Raw genomic sequence first — 18,606 nt, 5'->3', positions numbered from 1 at the left:
CCCAATCAGACCTGCGTATCAAGTATGCCCCACACTGGGAATCGAGCCCGCAACCCTGGCATGTGCCCTTGACCAGAATTGAACCCAGGACCCTTCAGTCCATGGGCCAATGCTCTATCCACTGAGCCAAACTGGCTAGGGCAGTACTGCTTAATTTTTATTTGTTGATTGAGAAGCCTGAGGAAGTTAGAAATGTATTTGCTCTCACAGCAGGTTGAAATAAAGAGCAATTCTAAAGGCATTAAGGTTCCTCTTAAAACTCTACCAAGATGGAATGCTCATCAGAGCTGAGTACAATTTGGGTAACAGTATTTTACCATGGAATATCAGAAGATTTATATACTTTATTCTTAAGATACAAGCAATTGCTAAATATCATCACACTAGGTGATCATTAGTGTTTAACAGACAAATCAGAATGAAGCATGCTTAAAAAGTTGAACCTCACTGAAAGCCATCACTAAAAAGGGGAAGTAAGGTGGCAGGATTTAGATTGGAGTAGCATTTAAAATTATATGAAGTATGGGCAATAAATTAGTTTTATTAGTAATATAGTACTAGTAAAGTAAATTACTAGTAATGTAGTTGGTGCAGTTGGGTATTGTGACTTTTTTGTGTTATTAGGTTACCTTAGTTAAGTATGACATAAAGATGGTATTTTATCATGAGATAGTGAAAAACTATAAAATGATATAGGGAAAACTTGCCATTGACTTAGAAAATTAATAATGTGGATAGGGATCCATTAACAATTCAACTTTATTTAGACACTGTTTATTTTGTATATTCACTGCTACATTCCATCAGGAAATTTCTTGATGTTATGAAAAATCATCAAGTAAAATACATTTATTTGAAAAAAATTCTAATGTTTAGTCTTTTTGCATGTAAATATACTACGCAAAATAAGTATATAGCACAAAACTACCCCACCACAAATTGCTGTATGCACCATTTCTGAAACACATACCAAATATAAAAGTGCCTTTACATTGGTTGTAGTGCTTTTAGCTCTAAGGAGCAGAACAAGGTAACATTGTAAAGTGCCACTTAGGAACTATCTTACGCCCTATGGGCCATTGGGTCTCTGCTGGGACTACTCAGCTCTGCTCTTGGAACAGGAAAGTAAAGCAGAAATGAATGGTTTTGTATAAAAACTTCATTAGAGATATGCTGAAATTTGAGTATCTCGTAAATTTCACATCACAAAACATTATTTTTTCAGCTATTTAGAAATGTAAAGCCATCCTTAATTTGCCAGCTGCAAAAATGGGCGTGGGCCAGCTCTAGGGCACTTCTGGGAAAATGTACAGACCAACCAGATGGCACTACAGCAATAAAGTCTGGGATGGATGTTGGCAGCCAAACTTTTTCTGCAGTTAATTCAAAAGAGACACATTACAATGATGGTAATATCTAACATATAGCTATTTTTCCATCTCAGAAACTATTCAAAGTGCATTAAAATAACTAATTTATTCCCAAAGCAATCCTAACATATTATCATTTCTCCTACAAAAGTAAACTGAGGCATCGAGAGGTTGTGTGGCCTGCCCCATGCTGGAATTGGAGCCTATGCCATGTCGCTTCTACCAGAAATAAACAGGCAGCACAGAACATTTAGGGCCCCTACATAATACAAAACAGATAGCTGTGCACCCAGCTAAAACATCAACAGTAAGATAGACAACATTTGCTTACATAGCATTATTTGTTTACTGGGTAGAGGATTATTAGCTGTTTGAAAAAATAAACTCAGGCTTTTCCTATAAATGTGTCCCTAATGTAAAATGTAGCTGACAGTTGAAAATTTTACAAAAACATTTTTAACTTCTTTCTGAAGGATTAGTTAGTAACAACATACATATTCATTTAAAAATGACAGAAAACAGAAAAAGATACATTATAATTCAAAAATATACTTAAATGCACATTGACAGGAGTCACTGCTGAAACATAATGTAAAATATCTTTATGTACATAAAAACTACTGAACTAAAGTGACATATTTCCCCATGTACAAGTATGGGTTCCACACGCACATCACACACCACAGGCTGTGTTTTATAGTCCACTCACATACACACATAAGCCCTACATACTACAGGACTCTCCATGTGTTTAATGATGTTGCCTGATTATTCAATTTATTTGTACTTTTCAAAACCTTAATATATCTAGACAGTTGTAGTTTTCTTTAAAAAAACAACAAAAACACACACCTTATAGTCAAATCTCTGTAACATGACTTCTGGTATCACTATTTCTCTCAGAATAGATTCTCTTTGAATTTTCTTTTAAAAGCTTTCATATATTTAAAGGTTCTATCCCAGTATCAATAATCTGACATTTGCTGAAACATCACTTCTGATGGAAGTTTCTGTATCTGTTCCCATCTTTGCAGTCAGCCCCTCTGTGTTCTGAGTCTAACTGGGGTAAAAAGACTTCTGAATGATCAGGATACTGACAGAGCCTCTCACGTGAGCTTTTGGATGTCTGGTGATGGCTGCCCTGCCAGAAAATTTCCTGACATTCATTTTACTTACAGGACTTCTCTCCTGTGTGATTCCTATGTTGTACAATGAAGTCTGACTTCTCAAAGGTTTTCTCATGTTTCATGATTTGCAGTGTTTCTGCCATCTATGTTGTCTGATATTTAGTCAAGTCTGAGATATGGTAAAAATTTCACTCATAGAATTTCTCTCTGTATTTCCTCTCTGTGAAGGATTGTCGCTAAAGTTCCCCATATTGATGGTATTCCTAAGATTTTTGTCTTGTGTAAATTATCTCATTATTCTGAATGGTGCATTCAGACAGAAGTTCCCAATTCATACTATTTATTTGCTCTTTCTCGCTCTGTGTGTCTTTTGATGTGCAGTGAGTTCTGACTTCTGGATAAAAGATTTCTTACAATCTTGACATTCATAAGGTTTCTCCCCTGTGTGTTTTCTCTGGTGTATGATAAAATGTGACTTCTGAGAGAATAATTTCCCACATTCCTTACATTCATAAGGTTTCTCTCCAGTGTGAGTTCTTTGATGTAACCGCAGGACTGAATTCACAGAGAAAGATTTACCACATTCATGACATTTGTAGGGCTTCTCCCCTGTGTGTTTTCTTTGATGTTTAGTAAGGTCAGATTTATAGTAAAAGTGTTTTCCACATTTATTACACTCAAAGGGTTTCTCTCCTGTGTGAGTTCGCTGATGTACTGTGAGGGCTGACTTCTGGTAGAAGCATTTCCCACATTCAGTACATTTATAGGGTTTCTCCCCAGTGTGAGTTCTCTGATGAGTTTTGAGGTGTGAGTTTCTAGAGAAGAATTTCCCACATTCCTTACATTTATAAGGCTTTTCCCCCGTGTGTGTTCTTTGATGTACTGTGAGGTGTGATTTCTGGGAAAAGTATTTCCCGCATTCCTTACACTCATATGGTTTCTCCCCCGTGTGTGTTTTCTGATGTACCATTAGGTATGCCTTAACATAGAAGAACTTCCCACATTCAGTACATTCGTAGGGTTTCTCTCCTGTGTGTGTTTTCTTATGTTCCGTGAGGTGTGGCTTCTGGTAGAAGGACTTCCCACACTGATCACATTCGTAGGGTTTCTCCCCTGCATGAGTTCTCAAATGTCTACTGAGAGATGACAGGTGGTAGAAAGTTTTCTTACATTCTTGACATTCATAAGCTTTCTCTCTAGTGTGAGTCTTCTGATGTCTTGTGAGGTCTCCATTGCCAGGGACAGATTTCCCACCTTCACTGGGTTTGTCCTTCGAATGAGTATTCTGATGTACTGTAAGGATAGACTTCTGGTAGAAGGACTTCCCACATTCATTGCATGTATAGGTTTTTTCTTTGGTATGAGTCTTCTGATTGGTGGGTTCTCCAGTCCTAGAGAAAAACATTTCAAATTCATTAATGTATAAGGCTTTTTTATTTGACTGCTGTGTGTATTTTACAGCTGTGTGGTAGGCAGTTAGATAGCCATGAACAGAGCAAGGACAATGGGCCAGGGACAGAAGGTCATGAGGGCAGAAAGCCTCAGGTTCCCAGCAATGTGAAAAACTGGGAAAAGAAGTACCTCACCCACAGTGTAACCTTTCCTTCCATAGCATATCACTTCCTGCTCATGTGATTTAAACCTCTTGACCTTCCATTTCTGGTTGTACGGTCCAGACGTTCTCCAGACCTTTCATATCACTTTTCATGTGATTTGGACCCTCCCCTGACCTTTCCTCTTTAGCATGTTGCTAGTCTTGGGATAGACCCCCTTAGAGGAGGAACAAGGGGCCAAAGAGCGGCCTCATGCAACTCCCATGTGGGCCCTTGCATGATCACTCCCTTAGGCATCAATCCGTAGGGATAACATCTAGGCCTCAGTTGTGTTTTAGCCTGAGATTCACAAAAGAAACAAAACCAGACAAATGATGCCATGGCTGACCTCAGGACCTGCAATGACTAATGAGCCTCTGCCTTGGTGCCAACCAATCAGTAGAGACCATGAGCCTCAAAGGACACACCTGGAAAGCTGATGAATGTTCTATTGGGATCCTCCCCTGAGACCTCCAGATAAATAACCTCAAGATTTAGGTTGGCTCCCCCTCTTGGGAGCACATCTGAGCCTTTCCCCTCGTCCTCTTCTTCCCACCAGGTGCATTACTTTTACCTTTCTCTCTCCTAAGTTCCAAGGGCCCTTGTTTTGCTCCTGTAACGTGTTTAACTTGTTTCCTGAGCCCATTTATTCCTCAGCTCACTTCTACCTCTGTGACTTTCTAGATACACTTTCTCTTACAGTGTGAGTCTTGGATCTGAATTCTTTCTTAGCCAGAACTCAAGTACTGAGGTTGCTGAACCAAGGTCTGGTCTGACTTCACCAGTCTAACACCTGATGCCATTCTCGCCACCAACATAAGAACCAATTTCTATGAATTTCCCATATTAATTAGATTCGTAGGGTTTCTCCACCGTGAATGCTCTCTGACATACACTGTGGTTTACTGTTCGGTAGGAGAACCTTCACTTGCACTATATTCATTCATAGGCTCTCTCTACTTAACTCTACTTTGTATCATAAAGCCTCCCTGGTTGTGTAACTCTGAAGAATCAGAAGACTGCTTCAATAATTGAGCCCCCTGATCTTGAATAAGGCCTCCATTATGAAAAAGGGCTTTCCCATTTGCATTTTATTCTTTGCAATTTGCTCCAATGTTAGTTTTCTCACATGTAGTATTAACTAGTACTCTCCCACTTCCAATACCCTCGTCAACACCCTTTCTTACAAAACTTCTAATTTTAAAACTGAATTCTTGAACTTGCCTTGACTTTTCAGCTTGGCTTTCCTGGTGTCTTTCTTCTGATTCATGAATCTTCCATAGATCTACAAAAAAATTCAATATTTAATACCATATACATCTTAAACAATAGTATGGTCATAGGGTTGGGTTGATTCTTAGACTTCAAGTCAATCTCTTCAAATGAAGGAACTCTCAAATGCAAACTTCCTCTATTTCATTGGTTTATAAAAAATAATAAACACTAAAAACTGCTATAGCAGAAAGGGGAGGAATTGGTTATAAACCCAAGTACCACTGACACTTTACAAATAATGACCTTAAAAACTTGGAGGATGCCCTAGCCCAGTGGTCGGCAAACTGCGGCTTGTGAGCCACATGCAGCTCTTTGGCCCCTTGAGTGTGGCTCTTCCACAAAATACCACATGCGGGTGCGCATGTACAGTGCGATTGAAACTTCGTGGCCCATGAGCAGAAGTTGGTATTTTGTGGAAGAGCCACACTCAAGGGGCCAAAGATCTGCATGTGGCTCGCGAGCCGCAGTTTGCCGACCACTGCCCTAGCCTGTTTGGCTCAGTGGATAGAGTGTCAGCCTGCAGATCAAAGGGTCCCCGGTTTGATTCCGGTCAAGGGCACGTATCTCAGTTGCAGGCTCCTCTCGGCCCGAAAAAAAAAGAACAGGGAGAGAGAACAAAAACTAAAGTATTGCTTAGCAGGAATGTGAGATTCATTGAGAATGCTGGGAGCCCATTAAGGACAAGTAACAGTAGGGTGCTAAAAATCAGTACACAACTATGTTCACTGGAAATATCAGGGCAAAGATTAAATTGGATGAAGGAGCTAAAGTACATAGGTTATTATCTGCTCACACCTAGTCAATTGTGTTAGGATTCCTAGTAGTTAGCAGACTATAAACTTCTACTTTATTTCCTCTTTACCCATACACAGCAATCTAGATGTCAACACTAAAGTGACTTCTTCAGAACATTAATCTCCTCATGTCCAGAGGAACAGTCCTATAGCTTAGACTTAATTTTCACTAGAACAGAGGACCCAGGAAGGTATATGTCCAAAAGGAAAGAGTTTTTTAAAAGCAGAGCATACGCCATCCATATAGCAGAATCAATTCCCAGTTATAGCACCAGAGGTGTTCAACCCTGACCACCAAACACTGCATCTCCAAAGCAATGTTACCTATGACTCAACAACGGTCTTATTCTACTTTCATATCTTAGCTCTCACATCTATGCTCCAATTTACTGCATTGTCTTTAGATTAATTGTTCAACATCATTCTAGAACACTTACTGATCTTCATATTTATTCATGTTTAAATGCTTAACAGACAGTCAAAGATTATGAGCAGAGGCTTATGGTTTGAAGTTCATGGCATTTGTAGGGGAAACATAAAAGTTATTTGATAGGGACTCTGCAAGGTTAACTTGGATACACATGAAATAAGATTCTATTTATGAAAGATACTTCAGAGAGTAAATGAAGTAATGATTAGCATGTGTTCGGAGAGTCACAAGGAAAAACAAGATGTAGTAGGCTAGACTAGTTCCTGACAGAATATTAATTTAACTGTGTTTTGTAATCATGAGTCAGTGTAAGTTTACCATGATAGACTAGTAGCAATATAACTTTGCAGCATTATACAACTACTATGAGGATTTAAATTAAAAATTAGCTTTTAACACTGATAAAGAAGGAATTTAGATCAGTGGATCTATCCTATAGGATGGTAAAATATGGTACCAAAATATAAATAAAATAAAGGTGCTGGAAACATCAATTTTAGGCGTTTACAGCCTAAAAAACAAGGCTTTGGTCTAGAAAAGTTAAGCCCTGGCAGAAGTTACTACACAGGGCAGACGATAGAGTGTGTCTTTTGTTTACTGAAACTGAATCTTTCAAAAAATACCTAGTGAACAAACTAACATCTGCCAGGCATGGCTTCTGCACATGAATGCACAAGTCAGAAAATACATGAAAAATATTTAAGGAAGAAAGTGAGATTATTTGTTTGTTTTATTTTTTTATCTTAGTGTTATTTTAGGAAGCATAATCAGTACTTTGTGTAAAAGACAAACACCATCTACATGGAAGTATCATCTTTGAAATAATAAAACTGATGAAAGGCATAGTGATTTATAATCTAGTTTCAGAGTTTAAAGAGAGAATAGGAAGTTAAAATTGGTGCAGAAACTAACGAAGGCATTTGTGTTAATAAAAGGAGGGAAACGGCATTTGAAAAAAATGTATAAGCCAGAGTCATACACACTTTAGGATTGATTATAGCTGCATACTTCAATGGCGGAAGTAATTGAATTCTAGAAAAAAAAGGTTAGTGTATAGGAAAGATAGATAAACGTATAAAAATGTTGAACGAAGGGGGGAATTTCAGTGGATAGAATGAAAACTGGAGGTGTGATTTATGTTGCTTACATATGCTGATCAAGCATCCTCATTCATTTTGAGACATCTAGGGCACTTAAAAACTATTCCTGAAAAATATTTCAAAAGGCAAAAGGCACCAACAACCTCACAACTAATCACCAGGGCTCTGACTTCTCACTCACCAGTGTAGTTCTGACGTGGAAACTCTACTTCTAATATCCATGGCTCCTTTCCTTGCTTCAACTTCAAAACTGCATTTGACTTATTCACAAAATAACCTATTAATGGAAAAGATAAAGAAAACAGAACTTGCTTGGAATTTAGGGACTCTGAAGAACTGAAAGTAGTTTTCGGAGCAGAACAATGAAGGTCCTCCTAGGCTTGGTAAGTTTAGATTTTTTTCAATTGGGAGGATGGAGACACAAATATTTTTTCTGGTACCCAAAATGGATTCATGAAAAAAATTAGTATTATTCAAACCTAAAGGTACCTTACATGTTGCACAACTGGGAAGGAAAATGCGAACTACTAGAAGTCACTGAGGGGGGAGTTTTTCTCACCCACTGAGACGAGGTGGCGGTAGTTCTCGCGCATCACTTCCTTGTACAGGGCCCTCTGAGCTTCGTCCAGTAATTGCCACTCCTCCTTGGTGAATTCCACAATGACATCCTTGAACGTTACTGATCCCTGTAACAACATATTTCAGTTCTATTATGCAGTTCTCAGAATAGAGTAGCATTGAAAAGACATGTAAACTAGCTCTTAATGTGCTAACTGTAGAATTTACCCTGGAAAGTTAAGATATACTGCTACTCTGTACCCTGCTTTACACACAAAGTATTTGTTCAATATATATTTACTGAGATATCATTGGAAGCCTGGATCTCTGCTGGGGATACAATGATGAATGAAAATAACTATTTCTGTTATCAAGGAGCTTACATTTTGGCAGGAAGGCAAAGATGTAAATTCTTTTTTTTTTTTTTTAATATATTTTATTGATTTTTTACAGAGAGGAAGGGAGAGGGATAGAGAGCCAGAAACATCGATGAGAGAGAAACACCGACCAGCTGCCTCCTGCACATCTCCTACCGGGGATGTGCCCGCAACCCAGGTACATGCCCTTGACCGGAATCGAACCCGGGACCCTCCAGTCCACAGACCGACGCTCTATCCACTGAGCCAAACCGGTTCGGCAAATTCTTCTTTTTTTAAAAAAAAACCTTACCCAAGGACACTTTTCCATTGATATTCAGAGAGAGTGGAAGAGAGAGGGAAAGACTGAGAGAAACATTGATGTGAGAGAGAGACACATCGATAGGTTGCTTCCTGGATGAGCCCTGACCAGGGCCCGGACCAGGGAAGAGCCTGCAACCAAGGTACGTGCCCTTGACCAGAATCGAACCCAGGACCCTTTGGTACGCAGGCCAATGCTCTATCCTCTGAGCCAACTGGCTAGGGCAAGATGTAAATTCTTAACATGCAATATGCACAGCAGGTGCTATGACAGAAGAGTATACAAGAGTTAGATGGTCACAAATAGGGATAGTTGTTTTGTATTTTGTATTATTAAGTTAGATTTTATTAGGTGGTCCAACTGACTATGCAAACTTCAGGAATTAAAAAAACAGAACTGGCAAAGGCCCAGATGCATCAAAAATGGCAAATTTAGGAAACTAAAAATAAGAAAGTATAATATGAGAACATAGTGTAGGACCAAAATTAGTTATGTGATAGTCAAGTCACTTTACAAAACATGGAGTAATTCTGAATTTGACTATTTTGCATACCCACTTAATGTCTTATACATCATATACTTACATCTATTAGTTGTTTACTAAAGTTGAATAATTTTCTTTTTTGTATTTATATGAAAGAAAAGTATTGCCCTACTGGATTTGGCTCAGTGGATAGAGCCTTGGCCTGTGGACTGAAGAGTCCTGGGTTTGATTCCGGTCAAGGGCATATGCCCAGATTGTGGGCTCCATCCCCAGTTTGGGTTGTGCAAGGGGCAGCTGATCAATGATTCTCTCTCATCACTGATGTTCCTAACTCTCTCTCCCTCTCCCTTCCCCTCTGAAATAAATAAAAACATATCTAAAAAATAAAAAATTAAAGCATGTGCAATTAAAAAATATGAATCAATATTCTGCTATTTCACACTATGTGGACTGTCTTATACATTTTTGGAATGTTCACTCTTTTGCTTTGTAGATGCAAATACAGATAATGGGGAACCACTGAAGAGAGAGATGTAACCACTAGAGTTATATGAGATTAGTAGTTTAGAATAAAACTAAAATAGAAGAGGCAAAAGGCACATCAGAAAGATGGAGTGTTAGAAAATTTAGAGACACATGTAAGCAATAAACATTTACATTCAAGTAGCAGCACTGGGGGAAAGAAGCATAATGCATCTTTGTAATTAGTTGGAGATTAATAACGACTGGGAGAGAGTGGGAGGGTAACTCATATAGTGTCTATATGGTTTGGCAATGGCTAGAGCCACAATGCTAATTATTTTCATTCTTGGGTTTTTATTGATAGAACTATTTAAGGCTATACAACTTCCTCTGATAATTGCTTTATTTATATTCTAAATATTTATTTAGAATCTGAAATGTAGTATTTTTTAAAAATATATTTTAATTGAGTTCAGAGAGGAAATGAGTGGGAGAGATAGAAATATCAATGGTGAGAAAGAATCATTGATTGGCTGCCTCCTGCACATCTCCAGTGGGATCAAGCCTGCAACCTGGGGCAGGTGCCTTGACCAGGAATTGAACCATGACCTCCTGCTTCATAGGTCAACACTCAACCACTGAGCCATGCCAGTTTTGATTTTATAATCAAATAAAATCAAATCAAAACTCAATGTTTTCTACAAACTTATAACATCCTACATATTCTAGCTCCTTTTACCTCTTTGATTTTACCTCTTACCTTGCTTCCCCTAAGTCACTTCTCTCTATGTCCCCATTATCTGCTTCAATGTCCTAAATACTGTTTCTGAAACAGGCCTCGGGGTATTTGTATTTGCTATTGCTCCTATTTAGAATGCTCTTCTGCCATATTACTTCTTGGCTCCCTGGCTCATTTAATTCAGAACATTCCTCAAATATTACCTTTTAGAGTGGGCATTCCCTAACCAACTTACTCCCTGGTCCTCACTTCACTGCATCCCTCTGTCCTCTTAAACTGCTTGAGTTTGCCTCTGAGCTCAAGTCAGAAATACCAATCAAATGTTGATTGATATAATCATTATATAATACTAGTGGCCCGGTGCACGAAATTCATGCATATTAAAAGGGAATTAATTAGAGGAAATATTTTATTTATTTATTTATTTTAATTTTTTAAAGCATTTTTTTATTTTATTTTTTTTTATTTCAGGGAGGAAGGGAGAGGGAGAGAGAGAGAGATAGAAACATCAATGATGAGAGAGAATCATTGATTGGCTGCCTCCTGCACATCCCCTACTGGGGATTGAGCCTGCAACCCAGGCACGTGCCCTTGACCGGAATCGAACCTGGGACCCTTCAGTCCACAGGCCGACCCTCTATCCACAAAGCCAAACCAGCCAGGGCTAGCAGAAATATTTTAATATTGCTATTTGCCCTTTCTTTATAATAGAAGTGTCAGAGATGAAAGAAAATTAGTAAAACGTATATGAAAATCTCCCTCCGGTCAGAGTCTGGGGCGCACCATGGGACCCAGAGTCAAGTCCATGCCCATCCACGTGCACCCTGAAATCGCATGAGACCCAGGCCTGGCCAGCCCCACCCCTATCAAGCCACGCAGGGTGGGGGGCACAGCCTCAGGTCCCCCAGCCCCGGTGCGAGGGCCTGAGAGCATGAGGACGTGATGACCATTTGCATATTAGCTCTTTATTATATAGGATACATTATTATATTACTAGAGGCCCAGCGTGCATATGGCTCGCTTCCGCTTGCTTCAGCTGGCCGCCCCGCCCATCGCCGCTCATAGCTCGCGCCCCGTCCTCCGCTGCTGCTCCTAGCTCTCTGCCACTCTTAGCTCTCCGCTGCTAGTAGCTCAAGCCCTGCCCTCCGCCACTCATAGCTCTCCACCGCTCATAGCTCTCCGCCGTTAGTAGCTCGCTCCTCGCCCTGCCTGCCGCAAGAGCCGCTGCTCGTTTGGTCGTGATGGTGTTACGGCGTGTTGACCACGGGCCTTTTATGATATAGATAGTAGGGGACCAGTGCCCAAATTCATGCACCTTGAAAGGAACTGTGGGCCGCGAGGCTGTGGTGGGCACAGGGGCGGGACTCAGCCTATCCTCTGTGCCCCTGCCCGGCCCTTCCCACCGCGGTCCCTTGGTCCCTTGTCTGCTGGCAGCAGGTGTGAGCAGGGGGAGGTGGAGAAGCCTTGAGGGGTGAACAAGGCTGGCTGGCAGTCTCCTCGCCCTGCCCCCTCAGTGCCTGGGAGGGGCAGCCCTGCCCCCACCACTGCCGGTTGCTGTCTTTGGAGGATTGGGGCTGGGCCAGCACTGGCAGTGAGTGCGAGTGCCGGGCGGGACCGCAGTGTGCGGGGCCGATGCACGCCATGTTCCTAGTGCGCCACCTGGTGGTCAGTGCCCATCATAGCGAGCAGTAAAATTCCCAGTTGAGCGCCTGCCTAATGGGACAATTTGTATTAGGCTTTTATATATATTTTTATATTATATGTTGTATATAATATAAATGTATAATATCACATTTGTTAGTATCCTCACCAATCTCATCAGAAAAGTATTTAAGTATGGAAGTTGTCAAATTCATAGTGAAGGATACAAGTTTTCCAAAATTCTCATTTTCACTTAAAGCTTAAATTTTAATCTTGGGAACACACAGAGACAGTTATTTTCAGTGACAGGCTCACTTCACTCGCTTCTGAGAAAATGTTTGTTAAATGCCCATCTGAATAGCCAGCCTGCCTGCCATTTGCTCTTCCAAGGAAAAACAGCATTCCATGGAAAAGTGGCCAGATGAGCTCACAAACCAAACAGCCCATGGTGCTTTATTTCCCTCAAGACAACCAACCATCACGGTTCAGGTGCAGCAGAAGTATTTTATGTGAACTTCCTATTTCGTCACACTGAATGCTAAAAAGATGTGTACCCAAAGGTCAAAATTTAATAAAACTGATTTTTACTATTTCATCAAAGATATCCTTAAGTAAAGGGGAGCACACTGCAGAGGAATGCAGTGGCATTGGTGTCACTGCCCTAATTCATGCCAACCAGGTTGCAATCTCTTCACCACTGGTGCAAATGTCAACAGTGTAAATTGGGTTTTGCATCTTAATAATACATGCTGACCTCACAGATCTCTTGAAAAGGTCTTGGAAACTGCTGTGCTAGTCAAACAGTATTTTCCCTAAAGGTGATTTTTAACTATTTACCTTTTAAATTTAATAAAAGGACCCTATTTCATAAAACTCATTGAACACACACACAGTGAAACAAAGTAAGGGCTTAGTAAATGACTCACCTGGAATTTGCTCATTTTCGGCTGCTTTGGGGAAAGGATAGAGACTATGCAGCCAGAACAAGGAACGTTGTAAGACAGAAGTCATGAGACTTGATCTTGCAGCTCCCGGAATCACCTGTCAGAGTTTCCAGACAACAGTTTAGTAAAAGGAAAACATTCTTTGGAAACATGAGAAGAAATAGGAAGGGCCGTGATAAAGGAGTACCCATCTGTCCCCTGGTGACTCTGAAAACAATCTTGATAAGCTTGGGACATTTTTGAGTGAATTTAAACATTTTTTTCCTATTGACTGTTTTGAAAATTATGTGTCTATTTACTAAACACCACAAAAGAACTGAAAACATAAACATCCAATAATAGATTAGCTAAGCAAGGTGCGTAATATATATCCAAAGTATGGACCCCTGTGTTGGTGTTACAAATGATGAAGATAAATATTTATTGATATGGAAAGTGTTTAAATTACAGGTCATGACAATTTTTCCTATTACTACTATAAGCCCCACAAGTTTAGAAAGCCTTCAAAAGGTCTCAAAAATAAGATGTTTCTTCTCCCTAAATTGCAGTTTCTCAAAAATCACTTCTCCAAGAACCTTGTGTTGACTTCATTATAGTGGATCTGGGGTCTTATGGGCCATGCGAGGCTCTGCTATGAACAACCTAGAGACTGTCTTATTTTCAATGCTATTATTTTTAACATGAAGAAGAATTAGATAATGTTGAACAACCCTTCATGTACTGTTCTGATTCTGTAAGTCTTGACCCAGTGCCACAAATCCAGACAGCACCATGGAATTCACTGTCCCCTCCAAACTTGGGCTGGGCCTGAGGAAATTTAATTAGGCCTTAACAAATTCTGACATGGCCATCTAAAGTGTTGACAACAACACACATCTAACTTCTAAAATAACAATTTGGTACCATCATCCCCAAAGAGGCACTTTGCTAGGCAGCAAAAGGTAACCAGACGCCTCATGCTGAGATCTTTCCCATGTGCAGCAGGAACCCCTTCCCGCTGGCCGGGTGCTTGCAATGGTTCTCAACCTTCCTAATGCCGCCACCCTTTAATACAGTTCCTCATGTTGTGGTGACCCCCAACCATAAAATTATTTTCGTTGCTACTTCATAACTGTAATTTTGCTACTGTTATGAATCGCAATGTAAATATCTGATATGCAGGATGTATTTTTCAGGGTCGCGACCCACAGGTTGAGAACCGCTGCAAGAGGATGCTCCATGAGCCAGACGCACCAGCCAATGACAGGCATATGACATCACTTCCATAGCATGGAGCCTGGATGAAACCGCAGTTTTCATTTTTTTAACAATGCCCGCCTCCCTTCCCCTCCTGACTGGGTAGGATTTGCAGCTTCTCCGATAAAACTTAAAAGTTAGAGCTTCCGTTATGGTTTCAACATACATGTTTACCAGTTTTGTGAGAATAGGGACAGGTAGGAGAACGCAGCTACAACATTTTGGCACAAGAATTCTGAGGAAGCCTCCACAAGTGCTGGAAATAGAACACTAGGAGGTAAGGTTAGTTAGCTTGTCCTAATCCACCGCCCGCTAATTATGTGCTGGGACAACTGCTGTGCTCAATGCAAATGTTAGTGCGGGGAACAGCAGGGGCCACAGAGTAAAACAAAGGAGAATGTAAAGCCCGTGGGCCAACGCCGGGTAAACAATGGCTCTCTGAACCGTTACCGCTCGGATTTATTGAAATGGAGGTGATTGATACGGATGGAAAAGATGGTTATGAGGATTAAGAGGATCAGATGAGCCAACAATGAAAAGAACAGCACACGCTGTGATAACCAAAGCAGCCCGTCTGTACGAGTCGCCACGCTCTAAGTATTGTACCCTCTTCAACACGGAAAACGCCCGAAAGGCTGGTACAGTCACTTCACAGACGCGTATCTGAATCGTCCCGGGATGAACTTGCCCGTGGACCGCGGGCGCTGGGCTGGGGCCCGGTCCCCCGCGCGGTGCCGCGGCCCGGGCCGCGATGGCTCTGCAACCCCGTCACGCACACCGCTCCCCCGCGACCCCGGCCTCCCCGCGTCCCGCCGCTCCGGGGGCCCGATGAGCGGACACCCGGCCTCCGCGCCGGCCCGCCGGCTCCCCAACGCGCCCCTGGGAGGCCAGCGTGCAGCTGGGGGTGGGGAGGCGGCTCGGGTTCTGCGCCCCGCGCGCCCGGCGCAGAGGCCTCCCGCCCGCCCGCCCGGCCTTGACCGCCAGACGGGCCAGGACGCACCTGGCGCTGCCTCCGCCGCGCAGATGCCTGCGGACAGCCGCGCCGGAGCTGGAGTCCCCGCGGGCGCCGCGGAAGATGGCGACGCCGAGCCCAGGGTCCGAGTGCGCAGGAGCCGCCCACGCCGGCGCCCACTCGGGACCCGCGGCCTCCGAGCCTCCGGCGACTCCCTTTCAGGTGACGTCAGGAGGCCTGGCTTTCAGCCGCCTGAGCGTCTGCAGCTGCGATGGGTTTCTAGGGGCCGGGCCTCCTTCCTGTCCTCGCTGACAGCTGCTGAGAACGGCAGCCCGCAGCTGGGGGCGGGACATCCAAGCCCTGCCCAGTGCGGTGACCATTAGCACTGCCCACAGTCAATGTGAGACATCAAAGCCCTGCCCGTGCGGTGACCATTAGCACTGCCCGTGCGGTGACCATTAGCACTGCCCACAGTCAATGTGAGACATCCAAGCCCTGCCCGTGCGGTGACCATTAGCACTGCCCACAGTCAATGTGAGACATCCAAGCCCTGCCCGTGCGGTGACCATTAGCACTGCCCACAGTCAATGTGAGAACTGCCCGTGGCCATGCGGTGACCGTTAGAACTGCCTGGGGTCCGACAGTGAACATTCATCGGTTAAACAAAGAACTTGAAACCAAGTACATCGCATTCCGAGAATAATACCTTGCAGCGGCGGCTTTATCTCAGGATACAGGAAACTTGTAATAAAGAAAACTTTTGGATAAGCTAAACAACACAAACCACTTACAAAGAGAGAGGGAGAAAAACGCTTAATTAGGTGCACACTTTTATCAGATTTTTACTAGTTTTATCCCAATGATATAAAATATTTTGACTATCCTTTCACTAAAGACTAAATGCTGATTTCCTGGTCAGTAACTTTATGACATCAATTTACTCTTGTGTGAGCAGTAGACATGCGTTTCCATGCAAAGTAGTTACAAAAATATTGTTTTTAATAATAATATTAATTTTAAAACAATTTATATAGAGGAAATATGTACATACATTTGAGTATGTGTGTATATATGTACAGGGTGGGGCAAAAGTAGGTTTACAGTTGTAACTATGGGAAAGTTTATTCTTGTATTATTATTTATAAATTATTGCATTATTTTCCATACAAACAACTGTAAACCTACTTTTGTCCCACCCTGTATATGTATGCATGGGCACACACACACACACACACACACACATAAGCACACACACACCAGTTTTCTAGATGAGAGGTGTTGGGGAAGTAATTAAAAATGTCTCTTGTCAACCCAAAATATCCTCTTCACAGATGGAGAAAAGAAGGAAAGTTTTTATTATTGAATAAGCTTTAAAGGAAACTGTGATAGGCATCCCAAGTCATCTGCGAATGAGTTTGCAAAGACAGAAATCACACTTTTATATAGTCAGGTATATATCTATAATAATAAAAGCATAATATGCTAATTAGACCAGACAGCCTTACGACCTTCCAGACATCATTCCAGATGTCCTTCCAGATGAAGCCACAGCAGCCGGGGCTGAGGCAGAGGCGGTTAGGGGCGATCAGGCAGGCAGGCAAGCAGTTAGGGGTGATCAGGCAGGCAGGTAAGTGGTTAGGGGTGATCAGGCAGGCAGGCAGGCAAGCAGTTTGGAGCCAGCAGTCCTGGATTGCGAAAGGGATGTCCAACTGCTGGTTTAGGCCATTCCCTGAGGGGTCCCAGATTTCGAGAGAGTGCAGGCTGAGCTGAGGGACTCCCCCTCCCGTGCATAAATTTTGTGTACCGGGCCTCTAGTATATATATATCCCATTTAAGAGGATGTTCCATTTGCTACACATAGTTTATCTTAAATCCATCTGATAAGTAGAGTGATTATCTGTGCTAGTTACATTTCAAAGACATAGCGTCAAGGCCTTTAGAAGGAGGTTTCCTGGGTTGTAAAAATAATCAGGCTTATTTACTTTTTAAAAGATTACATACTAGTATATATGAAAGGGACAGAGAAAAGATTTACTATTTTCTCAAGGAAATGCTCTAAGAAAAGAGCACAGCCAAGGTCTTTTCCCCTTTTGCACCAGGAGAAATTTTATTGTTTTATATTTGTATTTACCTTTACAGAAAATCCTGTAAAATTTAATTTCAATCAAAATCACAATAAAAAGTTTTGATGAAGAGTTTGGTTTTGTTCTACTTGACAAATAATTTTAACCTTATCAGGAAATGTATAACCTTAAAGAATAATACATATTCTTTTGGGAATGTTAAACAAAGAACTTGAAACTAGGTACATTAGTTTCTGGTTATTTTTATAATAATACACGCTTGTGTATTATTATAAAAATAACTTAAAAGTGTGATGCTGGCTTCCAAAAAGAACAGAAACAGATCTAAATATACATAAGAATTTAATATATGTTAAAATTATCATTTCAAACAATGGAGATAATAGATAACATTCAGTTGTTGATGTAAGAAACGTCTAGACCTGTACAGAATTTTTATGAGTTTATATGAACCAAGCTGATAATTGCCAGGAAACAAAATCATAATGGGTTGAGAAAATGCTCCGGAGAATGGCAGTTTTATAGCTAATCTTATACATTAAAATCAAAGGAAGAGACCTAAAGAGAATTGCATGAAACCCATTGGTGGTAGATTAGGGAGGCAGGAGAAAGCAGAGCAGGGAAATCTCTGAGACTGAATAAAGAGTAAAACGGAGAGGCACATACTCCTTTCACATTGGTGGGTATAGGACAGTTAACATTTACCAGCACGCAGAGACGGCATCCAGGGAACAAAATAACAATGAAGGTTTCATCGGAGAATTGTTCGTGGGAGTTGGGTCCTTGGGCACCACTGCAATAAGAATTTTCAGAGGACCCCATGGGAGGATGAGATGTGGTATAAAATAAACCAACAAACAAAAATGTAATCCCAATAAATTCAATTACAAAAAAGAAATGTATTGCTTACTTTCAACATATTTTTAGATTTCGCAGCTTTCTTGTTAATTTCTATTTTTATACCTTTGTGTTCAGAAAAAATACTTGACATGATTTCAGTCTTCTCAAATTTGCTGACTTGCGTTGTGTCCTCTCATATGCTCTCTTCTGGGGAAAGTTCTGTGTGCATTTGAGAAGAATGTGTGTGTTACTGCTGTTGAATGGAATGTTCTGTAAGTTCTTTTGGTCGAATGTATGTTT

At 41.4% G+C, this 18,606-nt stretch overlaps 1 protein-coding gene across 1 annotated transcript; it reads right to left on the bottom strand.

Moving 5' to 3' along the window:
- Nucleotides 1-482: 482 nt before the first annotated feature.
- Nucleotides 483-15,578, bottom strand: ZNF25 (zinc finger protein 25). Its single transcript, XM_070433129.1, has 6 exons — nt 15,431-15,578; nt 13,177-13,291; nt 8,248-8,374; nt 7,870-7,965; nt 5,314-5,374; nt 483-3,888 (listed from the first exon to the last, which is right to left on the bottom strand). Exons 2-6 carry the CDS (start codon nt 13,189-13,191, stop codon nt 2,838-2,840), a joined length of 1,350 nt encoding a protein of 449 aa, XP_070289230.1. The 5' UTR covers nt 13,192-13,291; nt 15,431-15,578; the 3' UTR covers nt 483-2,837.
- Between the last annotated feature and the right edge of the window lie 3,028 nt (nt 15,579-18,606).

The sequence above is a fragment of the Myotis yumanensis genome, unplaced genomic scaffold (genome assembly GCF_028538775.1).
Source record: "Myotis yumanensis isolate MYYU_CA2020_CCGP unplaced genomic scaffold, mMyoYum1.0.hap1 SCAF_13, whole genome shotgun sequence".
Classification (NCBI taxonomy): Eukaryota; Metazoa; Chordata; class Mammalia; order Chiroptera; family Vespertilionidae; genus Myotis; species Myotis yumanensis.
This window is presented reverse-complemented; position numbering and strand designations above follow the sequence as displayed.

Excerpts from the sequence above, each read along its gene's own strand:
- ZNF25 (XM_070433129.1), bottom strand. Across the intron at positions 5,375-7,869 it reads TCCACGTCAGAACTACACTG|ATCTATGGAAGATTCATGAA; the intron begins GTGAGTGAGAAG and ends ATTTTTTTGTAG. Across the intron at positions 3,889-5,313 it reads AGCCAAGCTGAAAAGTCAAG|GACTGGAGAACCCACCAATC; the intron begins GCAAGTTCAAGA and ends GTTTTTCTCTAG.